Consider the following 27,800-nt stretch of genomic DNA (forward strand, 5'->3'; position numbering starts at 1 on the left):
GATCCAGCCTTTCTGCAGCTGGGTGTTTTTTGTTCTCTGTGGTTGAACATTTCTGCTCAGATCTCCAGCTCTGGGTGGTGGACAGGTGGAGCTTCTCCCCTCATCCTGAACGCACACGTCACCCACGCACTTGGACAGCTTCTGCTGTCTAAATATGGGCAACGCTCCGCACGAACCCGAGCTGAACGCGGGCTGAGGCGCGCGCGCCTGCAGCTGCTCCGTTATTCCTGTCCTGTCCTGTCCACGAGCGCCTCCGGAGCCGTGCGGTCCAGTCCACAGCGCAAGCCCGTCCGCCCTGACCCCGAGCGAGACCCACAGAACCCGCTGCTAGTTCTGCTGAGAAAACCCAGAAGGAACCATGGAGGCCATCAAGAAGAAGATGCAGATGCTGAAGCTGGATAAGGAGAACGCCATCGACCGCGCGGAGCAGGCTGAGGTGGACAAGAAGGGAGCAGAGGACAAGTGCAAGCAGGTACACGACCAGAACCACCTTTCAGAACCAGAACGGCCTCCTGTTAACTCGAGATAAAGATGGTTTCTGTTTAAAAAGTCCTTAACGTTTTCTGAGACATCTCAATTGTTTTTGGAAACTATTATACCACAAACTTTATTATTTCAAGATGACATTTAGATTTTGTTTATTCTCAAAGGACATTTTATATCAACAGTCACTCTTCTCTATAAAAAATTTGTAGTAAAATAAAAAATAAAAATTCCAAACCTATTATTGACATCGAATTATGATTAACACATAAATCTTCGTAGACTTCTATAATTACAGTAGAAAATCCAAGAAAGTGTGAAACTAAAAACATGAATGTCCTTGTCATTAAATAAAGTTGCTATCCTAATACTCTCATTTTGTAAGCCTATGATCACAATCATCTGCTCATCCCTGGTCCAAAAATAGAGCTTCAAAACAACAAAGTAAACTTTTTTTCTTTTAGCCTTTTCATAGACTGAAAAAAGAACCCAAAGCTCTGCAGGACCTTCCATAAATGGCCTTTTCTTACTGTCTGGAGATAATCAGGGTCTTCTTGGAGTTTCATGCTTAAGATCAGAGCAGATTCCTGCTGAGATATTTTTGCCATGGCGCTCTAGCTGGAATTTGACAAGATAAACTATGATGTCAGAATGAGAGAAGAACATCTTTGGCTGCATGTAGTTTGTTGAAGAAAAAGGCCTGTGCAGATTGTGAGGGAGAGGTTGTCAGAATGCAGTGGTTGTACTGCTGAGATCCTTAGAAAAAGGGAAAAAATGCCTTAGAGCTGCACACAAGGCACATCAAACAGTACTAGATCTTTTTTTTAACTTATTGAATGTATGCTTTTATTCTATTTTGCATTTTAACATATTTTATTCTCTGCGTTCTACATTCTATTTTGTTCTTTTTTTTTTTACTGAATTCATTACTTGTATTTTTTGTGTACGGTATTTGTTTACGTCGGCACAGGGTAGACAACAAAACAAGAATGTCATTGCACTCAGAACTTTGCTTCCCTGTTGTACATAACAATAAACACTTTGAATCTTCAATCCTAAAAGGAATATGGATTAGTTCAGAGTAATGTTAACTTTATTTTATGATTGTTCTGTATAAGTGATCACTAGATTGCATGAAAGGTTTTTGGCACAATCCCCCAATAATGATTCATGGAGCCACAGTGGAAACACATGAGTCCCTCTAGCAGAAGTAACGAAAGAAAAAGACCAAAATTCAGATCCAATGAATTATTAGGGGATATTCCTGTTTCTATGTTGGTGTGGGCTGAAGTTGCACTTCCCTCATTCTTCAATTTACAATCAACCTGGAAGTGCTAACTGTTGCAGTTCCTTAAATGGCCACTGGAGGCAGGCTGCAATCAATTTCACATAAACTCCCACCTAAGGAAGTCCAATTTAAATGTATACTTGATCCTCTCTCAAATGTTTAATTGATGTTAATTGTATTGTTTTTAATTCATGGCATGTCTAAGTGTGTGAATCAGTCTGTGTTAAATCATGCTATTTCTATTTTTTAGAGCTAACATTTGTGCGATTTAACCCTTGTGCTATCCTAGGCGCTTTAACATTGGGAGTTGGGTCATCTAGACCCACTAGACAGTGCTCTGAACCTTTTTTCTTCAATGATTTGTGATCTTCACTGGTGTCCATGATTACAGGAAATCTTTCCACCTTTATCCACCTTTGTCATGGTAGGGAGAACACGTCAATGTAAGGGTGGGGTCATCTAAGATAGCACAAGGGTTAACAGGTGGATAGATTATTACTTGGTCAACTGGTCAACTGGTCTAGCAGTCATTTTGACTGCCCAGACAATATTATTATATAACTTGGATTATATTAGCTGTGGCACCTGAAACAGAACACCAATAGGGGACCTTTCCGTGTGGACTTTGCATGTTCTCCCAGTGGGTTTTCTCTGGGGACTCCGGAGAAAACCCACTCCTTCCACCATCCAAGAACATCCTTCAATTGGTTAATTGGTTACTCTAAATTGTCCCTAGGTGTTAATGTGTGCATGGGTGTGTGATTTGTGGCCCCGTGACAGACTGGCAACCTGTCCAGGATGGCCCCTGCCTTCGCTCACGAGTGGCCGGTGTAGGTACCAAAAGTATTCAAGCTGCAATAACTGTTCGGGGTCCTTTGGGGTTCTGCGACTAATGATGATGTCACTTTAAATGATTGGCTGTAGGTTGGTCTGATGACGTTTAAGATAGTGATTGGTCCGCAAGTTTACATGCTAACACCGTTTTTCATGAGAAACTTGTTTACACGCTAACACTGGTGTTATACGTGAGAAACTTTTGCTATAACTATGTTTTAATTAGTAATAAAAAAGACAAAAGAACAGTAGAAAGAGCAGGAAAATGTGGTGAAATACAACACCACCTGTAAAAAGCACGCAGCCAATAGACTGCACTGGTAATTCAAGGTGTAATACTCAGATTTTCTTTGTGTTCAGTGATTTTAGTGATAAAAGATTGTAAGAATAAAATATATACACATTCAGAAAACGTCAGGTTTGTTATTTTTTAATCTAGTTATAACATTGCAAATTTTAAAGGCAGTCAAAATAACTGCCTAGTTTTTAACAAAGCTCTTACTTTGCTTTTTCCTGTCTGTGTTCACCTTTCAGCGTATTCCTTCAGGGGGCGCCACAGGGAATCAGCTTTCATTGATTCCCACATTTGGTTTGGCATCCTTACACCGCATGCTCTTCCTGATGCAACCTTGTATTTTGGTCAAGGGGGGGGACCCTGACTTTTTCTGCCAAGTTGCCTATTTTTAGAATGTAGAGTTGAGTCAACTCTGGTCAAAGGGCCCAACCCAGATCAGGCTTTGTGTTCACTGTTCAGAACCCAATGGGTGTCAGAGGTTACTGATCTAGAGTCTAAAAGTCTATTGTGTTGTGGTGTAACTTTTATTCTTCTGACCAATGACTGTGATCTGATTGGATAATAAGCTGGTTGAGGGTGTGAAGGAAAACTCAAAAGGATTCAGAGAAACAATCCCAAACATGTTGCTGCTCATCTTATGTTCAACTGTGTACACTTCTGAGGAACACGGATTTGTCTTTTGGACGAATCTTTAAGGTTCAGTTGCTCTGAATCAACTTGAGCCAACATGATGTTGATGAATTATAATTTTTACAGACACAATACAATTTTTGAGGAATACATGGAAGAAAGCAAGATGGAAGCAAAGATGTTTTTCTTTTTTTGACTGAGACACAGCAAACATTCTTTTGATAAGGCCTTTCAAGCGTTGGGCCTACCTGAAGGTGAGATTTGGAATCAGAGGAGACATGTTTCTAAAAAAAACTACATTAAGTTTTACTGCACCATGAAACAGCTTTGTGTATCTTTTGGCAGTGAAGTAAACTCGTTTGAATTCTGATTAGTGGCGTATGTGAAAAACTCAGCAACTCAATAAACACAAAAGAAAACGTTTATGCATACGTTTTATTTGTCAAAGCCAATACACATTTATTGTGTTCATTCATTCATTTTCTATTCAGTTTTTCATTTTGTTATAAAGACAACTAAAAGTAATGCATCAAATACTGCAAACCTGCACCTGGCAGAGAGACCAAAGAGGACTCAATCAATTAACTGGGTAAGTGGAGGAGGCCCAGAGGTGAGCACCAACTCAGAGGAGTGAACTGCCTTGACCTTTGAGACACAAAAAGGTGGGATTGACCGCCTTGGAAATAGAAAATAGGAACAAGGAAATGGGGCACCAGACCTATTCCTAACCTTGGGATAGACTCCACTCAGTGCCAGTGCTCCTCTGGAACACAGTCCAAAGCAATCCGCTTCTCCAGGCTCGATGAGCCCAGCAGAAGAGAACATTAATGTAGGGGACTGAGACTAGTGACTTCTGCAAGGACGAGACCAGCAGCAGACACGTAAACAGCTGTGGCCCTCCAGCAGAGGATGGATGGGTGTTGCTGGCATGCTCAGCCTAGACGAGAGCTGCAGATCTGTAGCAGTCTGTGACTGTTTTCCCATCACCTCCCTGCAGTTTGGAGAGCTGAATAAAGTGACATTTCTTGGAAAAATGATTAACCACTGTGAGGACAACAGTCTTGCTCTGGGAAACTGGAAGAATCCATGGAGATGTAGGACAGTTTGGACAGGGAAGAGGGTGATGCAGTCCCAGAGGAACCAGAAGGATTGGATTGAAGCTCCCTTGGAACATATTGACAATCTGGAGAGCAACTAGAAGGAACAAAAGTGTAAGCAAGAGATTTTACAAACCTCCTAAATTGTAGTAGTTTTAGGGGATGTCATCTGGACTTGGTTTTAAAGTTGGAAAACATAGACATGTAGACATGTAGAAACCTCCTAAATGTCCACCATGATAGTTCCATCAGCAAAGATAAACTCTGGTGTGGAATCAAAGGGATCCACTCCTTCCTACAAATAGAGGCAGGGGAATAGTAAAAGTAGTAACCTTTTTATTTTGGACAAGTGAAAACAAGTGTAAAATAACAAAATAAGACAAAAATTATGTACAACAAGAAAATTATATAAAACAAGACAAGACAAAATTAAATAAACACAAGTCCAAAAGGGAGTGAGAAGAAGAAAGAATCTTACAAACTCTCACCCCCCTTTACCTTAAGTCCTTACTTTCCCAACTAAACACCCACCATCAAAGTCCAGTGCCCTACCCAAGTGTATATTTGGTTACAGCTGCACATGTAATTCTCATTTCCAAAAAACATGCAAATGAATAACAAAACATATTCTCAGAATATGCAGATTTACAAACGCTGATGTTCTGTATTTTTTTGTATTTGCACATATTCATTAATGATCATATTTCTGTATTTATACTTAAATTCTTTTATGTTTGGACATTGTTTCAAGCATTTACTGGTTCTGTTCCACAACTTCACTCCACAAATTGAAACACAAAATCTTTTTTTATTTCTACGTGCTTTATAAATGAGAAATTTATTTTTTTCCCCTAAAATTGTATTTTTCCTCTCTTTTAATAAATAACCTTTGGATATTTGTCGGAGATAAATTGTTTTCGGCCTTAAATATTATTTGAGCGGTACAATACTCTACTAGATCGTAAAATTTGAGTAATTTTGATTGTATTGGAATGAGGATTAACTGCAGTGTAGAACACATGAATCAAGTTTTATACAATGGATTTTTATGGGAAGGTTTTGATTATGCTAATGAGTTTGCAGATTTAGAAAACTTTTTTTCAAATTAGCCCTGGTACAAAAGAAGCAGGAGCAGGAGAGTAGTTTCTACCCATAGGTGAAGGAAAGCAGCAGCGAAATACAACTCCAATTGATGGACCGTGCTTCACGTCATTACATTAGCAATGGACAACAGGACTCCTCTTGTCTCATTAACCCTTGTGCTATCCTAGGCACTTTAACATTGGGAGTTGGGTCATGTAGACCCACTAGACAGTGCTCTGAATCTTTCTTCTTCAATGATTTGTGATCTTCACTGGTGTCCATGGATTACATGAAATCTTTCCACCTTTATCCACCTTTGTCATGGTAGGGAGAACACATCAATGTAAAGGTGGGGTCATCTAAGATAGCACAAGGGTTAAACCTTTAAAAATATGCATCTCTCCATCTTTGTGAAAGCATATTATCTTCTTTTCAGGAAACACACAAACAGGCCATCAAAATTAAATATGTCTAATGATGTAGCCATGGTTTTATTCATCATGTGTGAGTAGAGGAGTAAAAAACAGGCAACAATCACAGACTATTGGGGTCAGAAATAGGCAGCAATGGTGTCCAATGCACTTCTCTACATCCATTTGTTTGCTTCTCTTGGTTGACTGTGGTTGTTGTCTGAAGACCTAACGAGATGTTTTCTACTGGATTTATTACTTCTGTATAGAACCAAGAGAGTACCTAATGCTTCCTCAATGCATTGGCAGCTCCATGGGTTGAAGTGTTCTTGTTTAGAATTCCAACAATGCACCACATTGATGTGAACTCTAACACATCTAACGAGTCGTATTTTGTATTTGTATTTATTTATTTAAGGGACAATGCATACAACAAGCAGTGTAGAGTACTCTAAAAGTAATGAGACACTGTAAATATGCAGGATTGAAGCCTAGGCTAATTTCCATCCTCTCTCCCGCTCTGACCATGGCCAGCCACCTAGAGACTAAAAATAAAATGAGTAAAATAAAGTAAAAAAGTACATAAATAGCGTAAAATTGCATTAAATAACTCAGATAACATTTCAAACAGTTTCAGATGCATAGTTTCCCAAAATATACATCAATAAAATTGCCAAAATCAGAACAATACGATGACAACTGTGACCACTTTCACCCCCCAATGATTTATTTTTACTTTAGTTAGCAAACAGTTTTCTGGCATTGTCTCTAAAGTTAGCTGTGAGAGCGAGTTTGGTTTTCCAGCAGCCATGCTCTTAATTGTTTTGAGAAAGATGGAAGTGTGGAGAGCTCTCGAATGCTGTCGTCCTTGTGTCCTTGCTTTTGTTGGAACATATTTATATCTACAGCTGTTTTTCTGTCTATGGCTACATTTAAATCAGTCATTCCTTTATCCCTTCTACGGTGGCTACTGAAGGACATTTCTAAATTCTAGTTTATTGTTAACAATTATATATGATGCAACTAATCTCATTCCGGTTTTTGTTGTAGCTGTTACTTTTTGCTTACAGATATGACCAAGCAAAACACACTAGTGTGATCGCAGTTACTGGTGAAGGTCTTCAAACCATTGGGGCATCATGTGGGCTTAGCGCAAACTGTAAATGTAGCTTCAGCTTTTCCTCCCTGGTCTGTGGTGCTGTGTACACTTTGCTGGGCTCGTGATGAGGAACTCATAGGTCAAACATTTGTTCTGGTTTACCAGAACGGGCGTCTGGTATAACCCTTGTGCTATCCTAGATGACCCCACCTGTACATTGACATGTTCTCCCTACCATGACAAAGGTGGATAAAGGTGGAAAGATTTCATTTAATCTATGGGCACCAGTGAAGATCACAAATCATTGAAGAAAAAAGGTTCAGGGCACTGTTTAGTGGGTCTGGATGACCCAACTACCAATGTTAACCCTTGTGCCATCCTAGGCACTTTAACATTGGGAGTTGGGTCATCTAGACCCACTAGACAGTGCTCTGAATCTTTCTTCTTCAATGATTTGTGATCTTCACTGGTGTCCATGGATTACATGAAATCTTTCCACCTTTATCCACCTTTGTCATGGTAGGAAGAACACATCAATGTAAAGGTGGGGTCATCTAAGATAGCACAAGGGTTATAGTGCCAAGGATAGCACAAGGGTTAAAAATGTCAAATCCATGTACTTTACTGCAGCATGACCAGCTGGAAAACATTTTTTAACAAACATAAAATTTCTTAATTTACTCATTTCAGTACGTTTTGTACAAATATTCTTCAGCTCTTGCTAAAAAACAAAAGCGACCCATCCTACCATTCAATGATACAGAATGATAAAAACAAAAATACCATAATGAGTCTGGTAAAATTACCATCCAGCAGTTGAATGTACAATGAAACCACATAGATTTTAGTTTATTATAAATGCCTGATAGTGTAATGATAATAATAAATATCTATATGTTTTTGTGGTGAAGTTGAACCATGTACTATTGGATCAAATGGCAACTTGCTTTTTAAATACCCTGTGGTTACTTGATGAGTTAGAATTATCTACAAGCCACAGCAACGGTGTGCAGTTTAAGACTACACAACAACACAGCACACACCAGTTTCACCTTGAACTGGCTGGATGCTTAAAAATGACCTTGCTGGATTTGTGAACCTTTGGTGGTAAGTTTAATACAATAAGGACAAGAGTGGAGTTTTCATGAGATGATAAAATCAGACAGAAAATCAAAGATACCTCTCTTCCTCATGCTCTTCATAACAGTGGAGCATCTGCAGGGCCTCAAAGCTGTCCTGCCCAGCACCTGTTTACACTCCTGCTGTCAGGCAGCCAACATACCAATGTTGCCTCTCAAACAGTCATACTGCCCATTGCACCACACACACACCAGGAGATTCTTTCCATGTTGCGTGATTCTTTACTTTCTCTTCATTTTGTTTCTGAAAATGCTTTAGTTTAATGACTATTCATTCCTCTTGAATGTGATTAGCATTGAGTTTGGAGAAAATCATGTGGCCTAAAAACATGGTTTTTTTTGTTTTACATTTCAACACTTCAACATATGGATATGTTGTAAAATCTTTGGGACAGAACTGGAAATCAGCATTTGATCAGCAGTTTGATCTCATTTGGGTCCTATCTCCTTCATTATTAAAGACCTACTTCAGTGAGTCCCTGTACAGGTTCAGTTATAATGGTTCTGCCACCAAGCCGGGTCTCTTGCATATTGGGACCTGCACCTCCAGTTCCTGACAGTATGAAAACCAGACACTTAAATACACTGAGGGCAATTAACTGAAATGAAGACGGCTTTGATTGATCATCAGCCCAAACCTGGTGTGACTGCCAGGTGGACAAGTCATCTTCAAAAAACATCACAACTCCACAATCCTGAGAAGTACGTTAATTGTCCATTAAATAGTTTCATTTGTAAACACAGTTTCTTCTTCAGACTTAAGCCCAAACTTTGACCAGTCTGTACTTTTGAAAGCCATCCAGAGGTGGACCCGATGCTGAGGTTGGAACATTGTTTTGCTGCAAAACTGAAGTGTGCTTTCTGCAACATTAATTTATAAACTGACGGTAGGCGAGTTTCTTTAGAATATTCTAGAAAAACCCAAAAGCTAACAGCAATGTGTAGCAAACATTATTAGATTAATATAATAATGTATTCTGAAGAAAATTAATTAATATTAATTATCTGTTACATAAAGTGTGATTTTATTAGTATTTACTGAAATTGTATGAGAACGTTTTCTGAGCATAATCAGTAAGCACTCTTTCAAAAAACAAATCAAATTCTACTTGACTTTGAATTGTATGCATTACTGTATAAAAGTTAATTTATGATTGAGTAATTACACTATTAAAAAGATGGCATCATCTTTAAACATATTTGTTCATTTTATTTGCATTCTATTCAATAATACTTTGTATTTAAGATGGGTTTGAAATATGTGTTTTGCCATTATTTTATTGCAGTATTCAATTATTTTTAATTCTTGACATAAATAAATCAATCAAATCTAAATCAGGCTGTGAAAATGAAAGCAGCCACAGGTCACGGTTGTAATGAAGTCATTTTTCGAGTCAGTCTGGGAAATGTTTGGTCAAATGATCCGAAGGGATCATCTGAATGTCTTTTGTTAAATGTGAGAAAGGTCTTGGTCTTCTTTTTGCTCATTGATGAATTTTTCTTTTCTAGGACATCCTCCACAGAGACCTTGTTGTCCAGTTGCCTTGTGCTTCAAAGTCCCACTCCGATCAACTATTGCTCTATTGGTCTTTGAATTACGATTGTAGAAGTTCATCAGAAATTTGCCTCTGAGTTGTCTGTGTGTGTGTGTGGGGGGGGAGGCTGTTGCCGTGGAGTTACATCCCATCATTGTTTACACTCTCTTCCGCTCACGCCGTACAGTTTAGACCCCGGTTCCAGCTCAGACCAGGAAAACAAAAACGTTCAGGGATCTATTCTTCTGCTGGTGGATGCATCGGAATGGAGCGGAGCAGGCAGATTGTGGCCCGCTGACAGTAGCACCTACGTCACTGCTACAATGTTTAACAAGAGGCATTTTTTCATCTGCTCCTGAATCATCACAAGTTGAAAAAAGAAATACTCAGAGTGCACTTTTAAGCGTCATTTTCTTCATAAATGTCCTCAATGAGAAGAATGCCACAAGAACATGTTAAAAACACCATTTTCAGTGAAGTGGGTCTTTAAGTCATGCACTCTGACTGCAACTTGCACATATAAGGCCTGTAGTTGTACATATTGCGGTCCCTCACCTCTGTTTCCACCTCACAGACTGCTACAGTTCTTATGTTTGGTATCTGTGCAAGGTAACCCAAAATTACAATAAAAACAATAAATATGCTTGTTTTTGCTCAAGATATTCTGAAAGAGGTGTTCCCTGTGCCCCCCCCCCCCTCTGCTTTGAACACACTGCAGTTGAGATGGCTGTTTGGTAATAAATAGCTTGCATTCAAAATACCATTGTCCCCTGGAGGCTCCAGTGTGAAGGCATTACAATGCTGGTATGATTACGCCGCCCAGCATGTCTATTTCTGTGTTATCCCCATAAACCTGAAGGAAGTTCTTTGAACTGCTGCTGCTTTTAGAGGGGCTAAAAGCTGCTGTTTTAGAAGTCACCAAAGGATTAGGAAGCAAAGCTCGGTGTGGGAGTTAGTAACCTTACATGGCAGCAGACTGGGAGAGGCCTTTTTGAGGGATTTGTTTTGGGAACATTGTCATCAGGCCACTCACTCTCATTTATAACTGACTGTTTATAGTTCCTAAGGCTGGAACAATCTTTGGAGATGAGTCACAAGCTAACAAAAGAACAAGAGGACCTAATATGTGTTTCTGACAGATGCGGATGGAGTGATAAGGATTACTCTTCTCAGAATTATCATTATTTTTTTTAACTTTACATTCTTGTCAGAGTGTGGTGTGAGGAATACAGAGTTATGATTAAAATGTCCATTTGAGCTCAACAAGATCTACATTTTTAAGAAAATGTTAGGAAAATCCTCAAATCTGACAGGAACTGCTGCACTTGCAGCTCAAAGAAGTCAACGATTTCTCTGCTTCAATGTTATCTGTGCTTTCCAGGAAACCATCTGGATCTGAACGTCTGCAGTGTTTTTAAAGCGTACACATATTTCAGCAATAGCATTCTAACGCAGTAAAAGTGGAGCAGATATCTCCGGTTCAGGGACATTTTTCCTTAATGAGCTTTGAAAAGCTTTCAGCTCTGTCACTGTCAGATCTGATGCTCTTCAGATTTCCTAAAGGTGCAACATCTGCTCGTAATGTTTCTGTTGCCTGCAGTGCGCTTTCCATCTTCAGAAAAAATAAATAAATATCAAATACCAGTGAAGGATTACACATATTTATATTTATCAGTTATTGTATCTTGGTGCCCCGTCTGCAAAGTCTAGTCTCAGGATCATAGTATCGTATCTAGTGTCAGGATTTCTGTTTGTTGAATGCACCCCTCAAGTTGTGGGTGAGACTGTTTGCGCCTCTCTGGCCTTTTTTTTTTGTTTTTTTTTTTTGCTTTTCCCTCAGTCTGCATCCATTAATCACGGTTTGCAACTTTAGCACATTTTCAAATTTGTATGCACCCCCCCCCCCCCCGTAGTTTTGTACAGCCCCCTGGAAGCTATGGTGCTTTTATCATTTATTAAGTTTGAGGGATCGTGAGGATTTATTTGGTGTTTTTTTTAATGTTTTAGTGGTCTTAATGAGATTTATTTTTGTGTACTTTTGTTAATTCATGTTGTTTACTAACTGCTCTGATTGGACGGTGGTGCAAAACCACCTGTCCTAAACGGCCAAAATGATTTTCAATGAGGTTGTGAGGTACATTTAAAGTACTACAATAAAAAAAAGAAATAAATTTATATTCAAAAAAACATCCCCCAGCTTCTATTGTAAACTACATGTATTGTATTCTTTAAAAACATTTTTTAGCCCAATTTCTTGTAATTTCAAGCACTTCTTAACATTTTTTTTCCATTCATTTGTTAATATTTATCCAAGCCAATTTCACACAAATGTTTTTTTGTTTTTTTTATCATCCATGCATATTTTGCTACTATCAAGCATTGTATATACGTGTGTGTTTGTATACATATATTTTTAGTATCCATATTTTTGTGTAAGTAAGAAAAGCTGAAATGTTTCTTTGGTCTTTCTGACACTTATTTTCTCTTTTGCTGATGGTGTAGCTGGAGGAGGAGCTGCTGGGCCTGCAGAAGAAGCTCAAAGGGGTTGAAGACGAGCTGGACAAATACTCAGAGTCTTTGAAGGATGCCCAGGAGAAGCTGGAGCAAGCCGAGAAAAAAGCAGCAGACGTAAGGAAAACTGTTTAGGCCACACTGTGGAGAGACAGCCGTCCATGCAACAAAACACAAGTCCAAACGTTTAAGACACTGGTGTAGAGGTCTGCAGCCTCCAGAGACCTCCTTCATCCCTCCACTGTAGCTCTTCAGCATTGAAGAAAAATGTTTTTAAAACAGAATTAATACAGTGATTTTAGCTTTAGTAAATTTGTTTTCAGTTAATTAAGTTTTGTCATTTATGTTCAGACTTTTCAAATGTCGGATAAGTGAGCTATATGATGGTAAAAGGTTTAATTTACTGTGAGAGCGTTTTAGTATTAGAATACCATCATCATACATGTGTAGATTTAAAGAAAATAGATTTTACACCATTTTTGTTTATATTTACCGGTAATAGCAAAAGAAGATAAGGATGAATGTGCACCAAAGTCACGATGATAGAAAACGCCATGTTTGACTTTATTTAGTTTTTAAGTCAAGTAAATCTGCTGCAGCAGCAAGAGCTGATTTTATTTTAAAAGGAACTTGGATGTGGTGCTGTCTAAAGTGAAAGTTAATTCTAGAAAATCACAATTCCATTATTATTATTCAACTGTAGAAAATATTTAAAACTGTATTTTATGAATGAATGAATTAATGACAACAATTTTTTTCTTCGTTTAGAACACATGTGTCAAACTCAAGGCCCGGGGGCCAAATGTGGCCCTCCATGTCATTTCATGTGGCCCGCGGGAGCATAAAGGGTTTTAATTTCTTAAAATAAAAATTGGTGTGTATTTATTCATATTTAGGGGAATTGGACTTAAAATATATGGGCAACTATAATTAGGACTTAAACACTGTCCATATAACCTAACCTGACAGAATCAAATGTAAAAGGATTTATGCTAAAGTAACAAGCAAACATATGTTTTCTATCCAACTGGAATTGTCACTTAAAAGTTATAATAAATAAATAAATGAGTTATTTAGCATTAAGGAGTAGTTACATTTATTTTTATTATTTGAGGACAGACACGATGCTGATGTGGCCTTCAGTGAAAATGAGTTTGACCCCCCTGGTTTAGAATGTGACCACTTGGAGCATTTTAGGGTAAATTATCCTACTTGGGGGGGGGGGTGTGCATAGAAACGCTGTTGCATAGAAACGCCGTGACGCCTTCCGCCGTAAAGGTGCGTCGACTTGAGAAAATGGCGACGTTAATGTCCGTAGAGGCGGTCAGGAGGAAGATCCTGACGCTGCAGCAGGCCGCTTACGACGCGGAGGAGCGGGCCGAAATGTGGGAACGGGAGGCGGACGCGGAGCGGCAGGCCAGAGAGCGGGTAAAGCCGAAACGAGCAAAAAGAGGCCCGAATGTCACCGCGTTACCATGGCAACGCGACCCGTCGCTACTGTCGGGTCGAATCACGTGACAGTACAGCCTCGCGACTTGTCCATTACGTTAATAATAATAATTGTTATTATTGTTAAAGTAATAAAAATAAATAGTAATTATATTAATAGTGAATAATAATGCTATTTAAAGCCCAGTTCGTTTCACTGAAAATATCAAAAAAAAATTGTAAAGTTTTTGTAATATTTTTTATGACCATTCAGCAGATTTTAGATACAGGTGTTTATATTTCTGATGCAGCTTTAAACCGGTGTGCACAATGTTGTTAGGTTAATTTTCCAAAAACCCCCTCCATCATTTGCCGCACCCGCTGAGCTCCGTTTTGGTTTAGTCCTGTCTCAAACTCATCCCCCTGTCTTTGCTCGTGTGTGTCCAGGCTGAGGCTGAAGTGGCGTCCCTGAACAGGCGCATCCAGCTGGTTGAGGAGGAACTGGACCGAGCCCAGGAGAGACTGGCCACCGCTCTGCAGAAGCTGGAGGAGGCGGAAAAAGCTGCCGATGAAAGCGAGAGGTGCTCTACCTCACACTTTCCTCTTCATCTGTTTCTGATTGTTTCTGATTGCTTTAATAGATTTTTTTCTTGCATCAAATGAGCTAAACTCGTCATGACCAACAGGATAGGAGCTGTTTGGAGTAAAATTTGCTACTCACCACAAAAAACAAACCAAATAATAATTCTCCGTAAAAACCTGTAACTATTCCCACTTATGACTGTCCAAAAGAATCTTTTTTTTTTAATCAGCATAGGTTCATTCATTACTCTGTAAAAATAACAACTTACAGCTCAATACAATTACATCATGAAACTACAAAGATTTACTTATACCTATGTAAATGTTATAAAAGTATTCTATGGATCTGTTAGATATCAAAGATGCTCCATCTGCAGTGAGGTCTTTGTGTTCCTTTTAGAGGGATGAAGGTCATTGAGAACAGAGCAACAAAAGATGAGGAGAAGATGGAGATCCAGGAAATGCAGCTGAAGGAGGCCAAACACATCGCTGAGGAAGCCGACCGCAAATATGAGGAGGTGAGGTTCACTGCTGCTCCTCACTCATGACCCAACCAGAACACTTTCACATCAGAACCGGATGCAAAGCTTCTCCTCAGCCCGACGGTCGGTGTTCACAATGACCCGCTGATCTCGATACGAATCCTGAGTTCAGAATCCCCTTTTGTCCCAAACTATCCCAGTTTTTCCACAGGTGGTTCAAATTTAAACATTACACAATTCCATAATTTAATCATAATTGATAGTAATTTGCAATTATTAATCGACAATTCAAAATGCAATTCAGGCCAGGTATAGGAAACTAGAATTTAGAATTTAACATTGAAAATGACAATTTAATATGACAATTAAAAATAAATAAATAAATTGCAATTCAAACTGTTTAAAGCAACTTAAAATTGTTTGCATTGAAAAGTGCCATGCTGTTTATGCGTCAAAATTCAAATTAAAAGCTAAACTGTCAGACTTTCATCAGGGCGGACCCTACCACCTCCCTAAATTTGTTTAATCCCGCCTTGACTTCCTTTGGTCGGATAATTAAAAATATTAAAGACTCAACTAAACAATGGAATTATTTGGCGTCTGAGGTTAGACAAGAGAATGTGCTGTCTGCTAATAAATTAGCTTCTGTGTTTATGACATCGACTGTGAAAACAATGGAGGAATCAAGGTGTGAGGTCTGTGGTCAGCCGGCCGCCTCATGGTGGCCCGGTCGCCCTGGCAGCCGGCTGGGGGGCCCCTTATTTGTGCCCATCCACCTGCTCCTTCCCACCCTGGGGACTGGATGAGCGCGGTATGTTGGCGGGGTTCCCCAAGGGTGACTCTCTTGGGGGCCTCGTCAGCACCCGCTCTCTATTTTCTTAGACACATTCATTCATTTAGGGCCGGGTGGGGGTGGGGGCAGGTGGAGGGGGACATGGTGAAACACCTGGGCTCGTCCCCACAACGTATACACACCACACGCAGAGGGACCCCGGGGCGTGGGGCTCTCCTGTTTGGCAGCACTGGGGCCTACCACCCCACAGGAGACCACCTATTTCACCTGCAGCACACACACTGCACATGTTGCATAGGTGAGGTCAGGGAGGGGGTAGCTGGTCTTTACCTGCCTGGGCTGCGGGGGTCTTTCGTGAACAAATGTACTGAAGGAAACGTTGGGTTTTAGATTTTTTAAACAGCTATTATTTGTGTAGCCTGACTGGCACAGACAGCGTAATGCCTTGCTTGGATTGTGATGCAGCAGGTGGATGTCTGCAGGTCGCACGTAAACTGGTGATTCTGGAGGGAGATCTGGAGCGCTCAGAGGAGAGGGCAGAGGTGGCCGAGGCGTAAGTCAACCCCTGCATCCCGACACTAGAAGGTGTTTGTGTTGTTGAGCGTCACAATGACAATATGAAATCATAATTCACCTCCCAGAGAGTACCGGTATTCTAGTTTATTTAAAGCATTTCACATACTAGACTAAAGGGATTTTGTTTATGGCATGATTATCAAGTATCTTTCACTAACACACAAACAACTGCTTTTTACAATCCATAGAGTGCTGCGATCAAACATCTGATCTGACTATGAAACTGATTCAGGAACACCAACCTCTTTATGTTCTCAACAGCTAAAATCCTTAGCAGGTTATGTGATAATTAGTACATTTGGCATTAAGTTAATCTGAACAATAAGAAATGACCGGTACCTAAAGTCTCCCTCCATTATCTTCAAGTCTTCCCAGTGATCTTTTAATTAGGATTATATCATTTTTAGGCCAAATCAGAGACCTGTGGCATTTTCTGGGACAAAGTTTCTGCAGAGCTGCATCAATTCATCAGTAAATTTGCCTCTGAGTTGTGGGCGGGATCATTGGTGCGGAGTACGCCCACCCCTGCTTCCCGAAATCCCTCTGTTTACGAGGTCCCCCACTAGCTTACAGCCCCTCACAACTCCAACCTAACATTAGCGATGCAACAAAAATGTCGAGCACTATCGAAGCTATCCAGCCGTGCAGTTTACATCCAGATTCCTGCTCAGACGAGGAAAACAAAGACATACATGGACCCCTTTGTCTGTGAGTGAATGCATCGGAATGGAGCGGAGCAGGGAGGTTGTGGCCCGCCATTGTAGCACCAACGTCACTACTACAAGCTTTTACCAACCTCATTTTATCGTCTGGTTCTGTTTTACAACATTTGGACTAAAGAAATAGTCAGACGTGTATTTCTAAACATAATTTTCTTTGTAGATATCATCCATCGTCAGAAAAATGCCACAGGAGCTTGTTAAAAAAACAACAAAGAAACAAAGCCATTTTGATTGAAGTGGGTCTTTAAATATCTTTTTGAAAACAATTATATAAAGAAAAAATAGATTACGTTCCAAGAAGCCGACAGGAAAAAAAGGCTTCAAGTCTTTAAATTTATAAACTTGATTTTGACATAGTTTGTCACCTATTGCTGTTGCATATAAATGTTCTGTTATCAAAACACATGGATTAGTCTACCATTTTTATTATTCTTATTAGATGCTTGTTTGATCAGTAAGTGTCCAGATTTTTTAAATCTGCTAATCTGAACAAAAGGCTGATTTTCTGTTTTTCCTGAGATAAATCAAACATTCATCAGTTGACTAGAAATGTGTTTTTTAATATTTATGTAATAATGTTTAAATATAATTTCTAAAGCAAAAGAACTGGTTATCTGGAGTGTGTATTTTATCTGCCTGCACACTAATCACAGAGGCATGTGAGTGCTCTGCTGTGTTTTCATCATCAATGCACGAATGCACTGTGTGGCAATTGTGCTTTTTTTGCCTCCCACACCCCCTTCCCCTCTATCCCGGACTAACCCCTTCAGGCGGGGCAGGGAGCTCGAGGAGGAGCTCAGACTAATGGACCAGAATTTGAAGTTGATGATGTGCGGCGAGGAAGAGGTACTGAAAGTCCACATGTCAGCTCTGATCTTCAGCCTCTCAACTCTGACTGATGTTTCTGCTGAACATCAGTGTCTTTAACATCACTAACATTACCCTTCATAATCATTTCAACTGGACAGGAGACATTTACAGAGCCTGTGACCTGACACGGGTTAATAAAATTACTAATTTGTTCCTCTGAAAGAAATAAAATGAAATAAAATATATTTTACCACTGCATCATTGACTATAGTAGGGTGACCGCTACGCCGGGCGGCCCTGGGTGACTGGACGGATGGCAGGCATGGAGCTGCTGTCTGCTGCCAAAGCGGCATAGCAGAGAGATTTAAAAAAATAATAATAAATCTGATCTTTAAACATCATCGGTGTCTTCCAGGCATCGTGATGAGATACACGCAGACAGAAATGTGAAGGGATCTGCTGTAAATCCAAGTATTGAATGACTCAATACTTCTTAGTTCAGACGAATTAATATTGCAAGGGTTTCATTATTTTGTGGGAACGACATACTTTTTTGCGGTAACGAAATCCTAAATCCTAATTTTAATGTCAAATCAGGGGCTCGGTAGACATTTGCAGATTTTGTTTCCTTTTATTTTTACTATTTGGCCTTTTTCCAGGAAAAAGTACCGGTAGATGCCAAAAAAGTTGCAAAATCTAGATTTTATTCACTATTGTCAAATTTGAGGAAATTTTTAAAAATCTTATTAAATCAAGAAAGCCACTATTTTCATCAGATCCCTTGTGCTAGCCTCCTGGTCAGCTGTTAAAGCTGAATGTTAGGAAAGATGGTTAAATAGAGGTGGAGGACTTGTTTTATTATCAGTAAAACTGTAGTTTGGGTGTATTCATTTGAGGTTTCGTGTTGTTAAAGACATGAAATCATTTTTCTGGGTCTCTGCATTTGAATCCTCTTTGAAACCCAAGTCAGGACAGTTTTTAGGTCAAAGGACTTAGCAAAGGAAGCTAAAAATGATCACTTTCTGTGTTTTCTATTTAATAAAAAAACACGAAAAACCCAGATTTTTTTAAATGTTTTTCATCAGTAATTCAATATTAATGCATGTGAACCCGATGAATGAACTCTTATCTGCATGCTCTCTTAAAAACACCCTTCTGCTCAACTATCATCAGATGCTCCTGATTCCTGACTTCTCTCTTTGAGCATGACTCTCAGGACTAGGAATGAGGGAGCCTTTCAAACAGTCTTAACCCTTGTGCTATCCTTGACCCCACCCTTACATTGACGCGTTCTCCCTAACATGACAAAGGTGGATAAATGTGGAAAGATTTCATGTAATCCATGGACACCAGTGAAGATCACAAATCATTGAAGAAAGAGGTTCAGAGCACTGTCTAGTGGGTCTAGATGACCCAACTCCCAATGTTAAAGTGCCTAGGATAGCACAAGGGTTACGGGGTTGGGTGTCCTTTACTTTCCTGCCTTTCAAATTACTGCCTTTTCTTCTTCTGCTTTTCATCTTTCTTGCATTACTCAGTAAATCAGGTGACCTCGAGGAAGAATTGAAAAATGTCACCAACAACTTGAAGTCACTGGAAGCCCAGGCAGAAAAGGTACAGTGAGAGCGGAGAGGAAGCTGTGCTGTCGGTCACAGTGTGTTCACAATGGCCACATTCTATTATAAATGTGATCTATAGGAATTATGTTTTCAATTGGATCATTCAAGAGAACAAAAGAGTCACAGTAGGAGCAGTTTATGCAGAAATAGGAAGATGTGATTTTTCACATTCTGAATTTTCTCATGCACGCAGTTGCAAGAATGTGGCTGTTGTTAAATGCGAACTTAACCTCTTCAAAGTATTTTTTATAAAAACAATTATAAACAAGGAGGACCACAGATGCAACGTTTGCTTTGAGGATGTTCCTGGAGAAGAACAGAGAAGGTCTGCAGAAGGATCTGCGTTGTGTCTTTGTAGATCTATGACAGAAGAGAGGAGCTGGGGTTTGGATGAGGAAGTTTGGAGTGACAGAGAAGAACGTTGGAGTTGTTCAGGACATGGATGAGAGCTGGAAGACAGTGCTGAGATGTTCTGTAGGTGTGACAGAGGAATGAAGGTGGGACTGCCCCAAGGATCATCTTCTTGTTTCCATGGTGATGGGAGGACTGACAGATGAGGTTAGACAGGAATCTCTGTGGACCATGATGTTTGGGGGTTTGCCATGGAAAGGAGAGGAATGGTGGTCGGGTGCAGCAAGACGGAGAATCTGTGTGGTAATGTCAGGAACTCAAGAAGAACGGGGAGGTTACAAGAAGCAGAGAAGAAGAAGGCAAAGGACTGAGAAGAGACATAAGCACAAAGGTTTCAAAGGGGTGGAAGAAGGTTTCAGGTGTGATGTGTGACTAAAGAGTGTCATCATGAATGAAAGGAAAGCAGTAGAAGACTGCGGTGAGAGAAGCCATGTTTTAGAGACTAATGCAGAGACAGGAGGCCGAGGTAGAGGTAGCAGAGATGAAGATGTTGAGGCTCTCTTTGGGAGTGACCAAAACGGATCAGGAATGAATCCATCAGAGGAACGGATCGTGGTAGATGTTCTGGAGGTAAATGCAGGGAAGCAGACTGATGTTGTAGACACACTGAGAGATGATGTTGGTAAAAGGAGGCTGAAGATGGAGTTACCAGAAAACAGGACAAGAGGAAAACCAAAGAGATGGTTACCGGATGAAGGGAAGGAGGGCATAAGTACGGTTGTAGTGAGGATGATGAAGAGGAGAGGACTAGGCTTTGTCTCAAAGAGCGTCACAAAAAGCTTTATTAATTCAGCTTTTTGTAATTCATTTCCAAATCATTCCAAAAAGGCCAGTTTGTCTTCTCTGTTATCTAATCATAGCCTAAATAAGTGACCTTCTATGCTAAAAAGACAGTGTTCTTCAATGTTCTAGATTTGATGTTCTGTCACCCTCATAATGTTCTTCCAACTGAAACTGGAAACAAAATAAAAATGTTAACATCTTTTTTCTGAATTTCAGTATTCCCAAAAGGAGGACAAATATGAGGAGGAAATTAAAGTTCTCACTGAAAAGTTAAAGGAGGTACGACTTTTTCATTACCGTTTGTGTTTTTCTAGTTATTTCTTTACTGATCGTGGGTGACATGCAGTAGAATATTAAATACATTGTCCTCGAAACAATTGATCAGTACTATATTTAAATAAAGCTGTACAAAAGCAACTAATCAATAGTTTTAGCCTCTTCTGCATGTCACACAGTATCAGATGTCCAAGGTTTAACACAAAATACTGGACTCATTGAGGAAAAAAAAAATATTGATATGATATTAATCCCACATGAAGCAGGGTCATTTTTTCCAGAAAGAACGTTCCGGTTTTAGCTTTTGAACCTGGTCTGCTTACTTTTTTTACACTTCAAGTGTTTCTAAGGGGAACATGTTGCCCTCATTGTTCTTACCACTATGTCTCACGTTTAATTATTGCCTCCCTTGGAAGTTTTCATTGAAAACCTTGAAAAACGGCTTCATATTCTGAATGCTTTTACCATTTTACACATCCTGTTCGGTCTTTGACTCTGGTTTGATTAGCTGTCTGCCTTGTGCTGCAGGCTGAGACCCGCGCAGAGTTTGCTGAACGATCCGTGGCCAAGTTGGAAAAGACCATTGATGATCTGGAAGGTATTCACCACTCACTGCCGATTACGATAACATTTCTGCTGTTCATCAGCAATTAGTGCTAAAGTTCCAGCACAGACAGAGGAAGGTCACCAAAGCTACAGAATAATCAAAATAAGACACAAGTTACAGGTAGGTAGCAGACACTGTGGAGACATTTAAAAGCTGTTAAGAGCTCTGGAACAAAAATGTGGATAACCTGTCCATCAATCCACAAATGAATGGATGTATTTGCTCAGTCAGAGACTGACAGTGTATCTGCAAAGCTGTGCACATTTAAAAATATTAACATTTTAGGAATGTGGGCGAAAAAATCAGTTGCCAAGGAAATCCAAAGGCTAACTTCAATAAATCTGTCTTAAAATTAGATAGATCTGTTTGTCACGTCCGGGCAACCCAAAAAAAGAGAAAAAATTCTGTTTGCAGAATAGAAAAAGCCTATTTTTAATGTATTTTTTGCTTTACATTTTTATGCTAACAAGGAAATTATGATCATTTATGCAACCAAACCAACACTTTGAAAAAGGATGAACTATCAACAAGAATTCAGTTCAGTTTTTTCCTAATATTAATAAATGAGCTCTTTTCTGTAGGACATATGAAAGTAGAAACGATGATTGCAGTTTATGAGCGTCAAACTGAACCTTTGTTCTGTTCCTGTTAGCGCCGGTGTCCAACTATGTCTCCCATTTCATTTCTTTGGGACCATTTCCAAGTTTGTCTCCATGTAGATTCTGTCTCTCTCCTGTCATTTACCTGGAGTCTTTCCCACTTTGCATGTTTTTCTTTGTGATCATGATATGTCTGTGTGCTCTTCCAGATGAAGTGTATTCTCAGAAGCTGAAGGGCAAGGCTCTGAGTGAGGAGCTGGACTTGGCCCTCAACGACATGACAACACTGTAGATGTTTTCCTGCTGTCTGCACCTCCACCTCCACTCTCCTCTGCTGCTTTCCACCGTTTCACTCTGTGTCTTTGGCTGACAGACTTCTAAACACAGGACAGCCTCTCTATTACATGTATTTCTTTTTGCCAAAAGGTAAAACATTGCTTCCACACCTCTACCTGCAGTGTTTTCTGATTTTAACTGAAGATCCTGTCCTTTCTGTAATAAAGACTTAAAATCCTGCTGACGTCCTTTCCTTTCCAGAATCTGTCATTCATTTGTTTCATCGGACATTTATTGTTTGTAGTTGTTTTTACAGTGCTTATCCCTTGTGCTATCCTATGACCCCACCCTTACATTGACGTGTTCTCCCTACCATGACAAAGGTGGATAAAGGTGGAGAGGATTTCATGTAATCCATGGACACCAGTGAAGATCACAAATCATTGAAGAAAAAAGGTTCAGCTCACTGTCTAGTGGGTCTAGATGACCCAACTCCCAATGTTAAAGTCCCTAGGATAGCACAAGGGATACAGGTGCAGTAAACATACAGCTATGGCCAAAAAAACTAAAGGTTCTTGGAAATAACATCCTTGTATGGTGCTAATGCAGTGGTGATTGACTTTGTGCTGAAAGTGCTTCTTGATGGAAGTTCCGCTCACTCCAGTCTGATGAAAACCACAAATTATTGTCATTTGCATAACCCCATTTGATAAGAAGGCAAGCATTGCCGTTATAGAAAAACCTTAGATTTAGACTATTTAGAAAAAGGCAGTGAACCAAAGACCTGGTCTTTAAAAACCTTGAAGGTTTTTATTGAAGCCTCGGAGGTCAGACCTGTCAGGTTCAGAAGCAATTTGTAAAATCCTCAATTTGCTTTTAACAAAAGGTATGGCAACACAAAGACTTGATAGTAGGGGTTAAACGATTATTGATGAATTGATTTTTGTTCCTACGATCCAACCAGACTGATCTGTCTGAGGCAGAATCCAATTGACCCTATACTGTTATAACATTTTCAATATGAGATTTATCGATGATAATCAATATTGGATTGAGGCACAGTAGGTTTATTTTAACATAATGTAAAATCGACCAAGTGCATTACAGCATACAACACACGTGATGACAACAAAAGATTTTAGTCCAATGTACCTTGAATTTAGTAAAGCCATGTGACCAGACAGTGTGCTAGAATGTTATAATAATGTTTCCTTTGGATTGTTTTGATGTGGAAAAACAACAGTTGGCCGAACCTTAGGAAACTAAAATGTGAATGGATTTGACATTTATTCTTGGTTTTTTTTTTTGCACATATTTAATACTTAATAATTAATCATTTAATTGACACTTATTTACAATTATTCTGCAAGAAGTACAAGGAATCTGGAAAACTACACCTTCACTGTTCAGTAACAGGTATTTATCTCTGAGTCACAATGGTGGAAGTTTTGGCTAAAGATGTCTTTATCAATTTTAGGTCAATGGATCAGGTTGTTCAAAATAAAACCAATATTGACTATGAATCATATCAACAACTACTGATTATATGAATCAAATCGCTGTTAAAAAGGAATCGTTACACCCCAAATTTCCACAAATAATAATCCTGACACTTCTTGAGAATCCGTAAATCCATAACATTTCATGCAAAGCTTCCACATCTCCTAATAGTGGAAACAGAACCTTTCTCCATTCCCCAGGCGTCCTCTCATTCTTAAGGTCTTGATAACCCTTGTGCTATCCTAGATGACCCCACCCATACATTGACGTGTTCTCCCTACCATGACAAAGGTGGATAAAGGTGGAAAGATTTCATGTAATCCATGGACACCAGTGAAGATCACAAATCATTGAAGGAAAAAGGTTCAGAGCACTGTCTAGTGGGTCTAGATGACCCAACTCCCAATGTTACAGTGCCTAGGATAGCACAAGGGTTACACACTTCTGATTCAGACTGATGTTGTGTTATTAAGCCTCCAAGAATGATTGGTGGAGACAGTTAAAGGGGCGGGACTTTTCCAAAAACAGTTGAAGCTATAGCTAAATTGCGGTACCGTCATTCTTGTGAAAATGTCTAATAGAATCAAATAAACACAAATAAAAAAGTCTTTTATCATCTTTTATATTCCTAACTACTCAGTGTTTTATCAGGGCCTGTTTGGATGAACAAAGAGTAGGGACCACAAGGCACAAATTTCTAAGGTCCAGGGATAAATGTTGGTGGTCAAAAATGATAGAGTTTCCAATTCCAAACACAGAAATACACAAACTAGCCCAATAGACCTAAAATTGAGCAAGTTATTCATATTTTACGTCTAGCTGATCGCCTTTGTTTTTTGGTTAGAAAACAATGAGAAAACTTGGTAATCACAGCTAGAAACATCAAGGATTTTTTGATAGCACGTTTTGCCTATCTGTGCTCTAGACACCATCAATTTGTAACATGACATGGCAAAAGGGATTCTGAAGGTTTTAATTATTTTTTATAAAATTGTTAAATTAGTGTAACATGCCTCACGTCCTCTGGCTATAGTTTATTATGCCGTATTCAGGGCTTGAACCCGTGACCGCTCCTTACCGCGCTTATTTACATTGTTTGTCATGATGTGATATGTTAGACTCGGGTCTGCAAGGACGAATTTCGTCAAGTTTCCTTAATGTTTAGGGGGTGGTTTTGGGGACCTTATTTATCTTGTACCTTTCACGAAGCTGTGAGAGTGAACCAAAGTCGTGAGAAAGTTGCCATTGGCTCACAAATGTCCACTTATTTTTTTACCGATTCGAAATCAAAGTATAAGCTATCCCAGTAAGCACCGCAACGCATATTTTAACACAGTTGATTTTCCAATGCGAAAACCAAGATTTTCAATGGTGAAGCAAACATGCGCAAACGGCATCACAGTGACACCCTTTGCGGTTTCCACAAAGAGCTGATATCCTGGAGATGGTAAATGTTTTTAGATCAGTTAATGAGGGCAATTTCCCAGGGCACACCTGGCCATCTCCCACGTGGCACACAGGTTGAAAAACACTGATCTAAAGGCTCAGCCTATAGGAGAATTTCAAAAGCGGATATGCTATCATTTCAGTGGTTGATAATTTTGTTTAAAATAAATTCACTCATTTTTTGCAACATTGTAGGAAAGTCTAAAATGTTTTCTTGTTGTAGTTTTTAAAGGAACAAGACCCACAGTTTTATTTGAGGAAGCTTAAAGATCCATGCATGTTTCATTTTATTAGTTGCACCGCTATTGTTAGGTTGGGGTTGTGAGGGGCTGTAAGCTAGCAGGAGAGAATATAAACAAAGGTGATGGAACGTCAGTGAAGGCTTACTCTGCTCCAACGCCTATAATTTAGAGGCAAATTTACTGATGAACTCCTGCTGCTTTGCAGAAACTATATCTTAGAAAATTACAGTTTTTTTTAAACTTTTGGCTAAAAACAGCATAGTCAAAAATAAAAGACTACTGGAAACGTTTTGAAAATAGATCAAAAGCTGATCAGAGTGAGAATTTAAGCCTTAGATTTGACAGGACAACCTCAGAGTCTTACGCTGAAAAAAACAGTAGATTCCTGTTCTGATGATGACAGAGACTCTCCGATATGCACCAAGTTTGAATGTATGGGGTTTGGTCTGATTGGAGCGCTTTGAAGGCAAAATCACACTACGGTCCTTTTGGAAGTGGACCAACAAGCTCCTCAAAGGGGTCTCAGTCTGCCTGTTAAATCCTGACCAGAGTTCACATGAGGTCATGAGAGAAAGATAATCCTATCAGTTGTAACCAAACAACACAATGAGGTTTGGGAAAACACATTGTGGGACATGCTAGAAAACAATAGCAAAGTTTGGTGATACCATCTAAAATCTGTCACAGCTCAATGAAGAGGCGAAACATGCACTTCAGAATATAGTCGACTATGTTGATTTAAAACAGAAACATGTCTGTTTGTTGGTGTTTTATTTCAATCAATCTTTCTGTTTGTCGCTTTTCTAAGCTGTTGATTTTTTTTGTAATCACTTAGGTTTTTCTTTTCTTGAGTTGTGTTTGACACCTCCAAGGCTAGACATTTTTTTATTCTGAATGTTTTTTTTTGTAAAATAATGATAAGATTCATTCATTCATCTTCTTTACCATTTATTCCCTTTCGGGGTCACGGGGTTGCCGGAGCCTATCCCGGCCATTTGGGCAAAGGCAAGGGATGCCCTGGACTGGTTGCCAGTCTGTCGCAGGGTGGAATATCCTCAAACACACATCCATTCACACTCACATCTATGGACAATTTAGAGTTGCCAATCAACCTATGAAGCATGTTTTTGGACGGTGGGAGGAAGCTAGAGATCCCGGAGAAAACCCATGCATACACGGGGAGAACATGCAAACTCCACACAGATGATGTTGTGTTTTTTATGTCCCCCAGCCGGTACTTGGAACGGGGGCCTTCTTGCTATGAGGCAAGAGCGCTAACCACTGCGCCACCGTGCAGCCCTTATATGTGCAACATCAGCTTATAATGATAAGATGACAAGTGTAAAAAAAATCCAAATAATTCATAACAGTAATAACCATATGCATTATAAAACTCCAACTACAGCAAAAATACTCTTACTTTTGCTGTTCCTTCACAATGATGTTGTTATTATGTGGGACCATGAAACGCCCCAACCGAGCCTCTGTGTCAGAACAGTTGTTGGGAAAACCATCAAAGATGAAAAGTTATTGGAATTCCAGAGAAACAAACTTACACATTACTACTATTTCAGCTAAATGTTGTAGTTCTGTCCATTAGGACATAACTAGAACCACATGTGTGACTCTGCTCTTTTTGTATTTCAGAAAATTTGGCTCAAGCCAAAGAAGAAAACCTGGAGATGCATCAGGTGTTAGACCAAACCCTGCTGGAGCTCAACAACCTGTAGAGACCACCAGGTGAAAACAGCCCTAAACTTAAGGAAGAGCCAGAAGAAAACAATTATCAAAGCGTCCAAAGTTGGGTTTTTTTAAGGGAGTTCTGCTTCTGTCAGCATCTCTGTGACAGACGGTGGAGTTTTGAATTGTCCTATAGCAGATGTTGCACAACTAACACAGTAACCTAATACTGTATTATCCAGAATGTCATAACATCACTGATTCTGATCCCCGAACCGGTCTGGCTGTTGTTAAATAAATCTAGAACACTATTCCTGAGGAAATGCGGAGTATTTAGGGGGAAAGTTGACAATTTCCAAAATAAATCTGAAGAAATTCTTCATTAGATATTATTACTTTTATTCTTTCTAGTGATGACGTTCAGAATATTGAAGTTGTGAGAGCAGTTTCTGTAACCAAGACAAAAAAATAAATAAATGTCATCAGCTCTAAACGAACCATGGTCTCTCTTTCTTTAAGGACCAACAGGCTAACAGCATTAGAGATGAGAGATATTCTTTATTG

At 39.5% G+C, this 27,800-nt stretch overlaps 1 protein-coding gene across 4 annotated transcripts; it reads left to right on the forward strand.

Moving 5' to 3' along the window:
* Positions 1 to 195: 195 nt before the first annotated feature.
* LOC101172748 (tropomyosin beta chain) lies at positions 196 to 27,724 on the forward strand. Of its 4 annotated transcripts, none has more exons than XM_023960675.1 (9): positions 196 to 472; positions 12,396 to 12,521; positions 14,280 to 14,413; positions 14,815 to 14,932; positions 16,172 to 16,242; positions 17,758 to 17,833; positions 20,827 to 20,889; positions 21,415 to 21,484; positions 27,204 to 27,695. In XM_023960675.1, the coding sequence occupies exons 1-9, from the start codon at positions 359 to 361 to the stop codon at positions 27,284 to 27,286; spliced, it is 855 nt and encodes a 284-aa protein (XP_023816443.1). In that variant the 5' UTR covers positions 196 to 358; the 3' UTR covers positions 27,287 to 27,695. The 4 variants fall into 4 exon arrangements, with proteins under 4 accessions (XP_023816443.1, XP_023816442.1, XP_004075093.1 ...); XM_023960674.1 differs by lacking the exon at positions 27,204 to 27,695 and adding an exon at positions 22,302 to 22,612 and having other exon boundaries at positions 201 to 472; XM_004075045.4 differs by lacking the exon at positions 17,758 to 17,833 and adding an exon at positions 19,336 to 19,411 and having other exon boundaries at positions 203 to 472; positions 27,204 to 27,724.
* The last annotated feature ends 76 nt before the right edge of the window (positions 27,725 to 27,800 follow it).

Source organism: Oryzias latipes, chromosome 12 (assembly GCF_002234675.1).
Source record: "Oryzias latipes chromosome 12, ASM223467v1".
NCBI lineage: Eukaryota > Metazoa > Chordata > Actinopteri > Beloniformes > Adrianichthyidae > Oryzias > Oryzias latipes.

What these genes read in the sequence shown, in the direction of transcription:
- LOC101172748 (XM_023960675.1), top strand. Translation starts at nt 359, where the DNA reads ATGGAGGCCATCAAGAAGAAGATGCAGATGCTGAAGCTGGATAAGGAG. An exon ending in GCTGCCGATGAAAGCGAGAG is followed by an intron (nt 14,414 to 14,814) that starts GTGCTCTACCTC and finishes TGTTCCTTTTAG; the next exon opens with AGGGATGAAGGTCATTGAGA. An exon ending in CCGACCGCAAATATGAGGAG is followed by an intron (nt 14,933 to 16,171) that starts GTGAGGTTCACT and finishes GGATGTCTGCAG; the next exon opens with GTCGCACGTAAACTGGTGAT.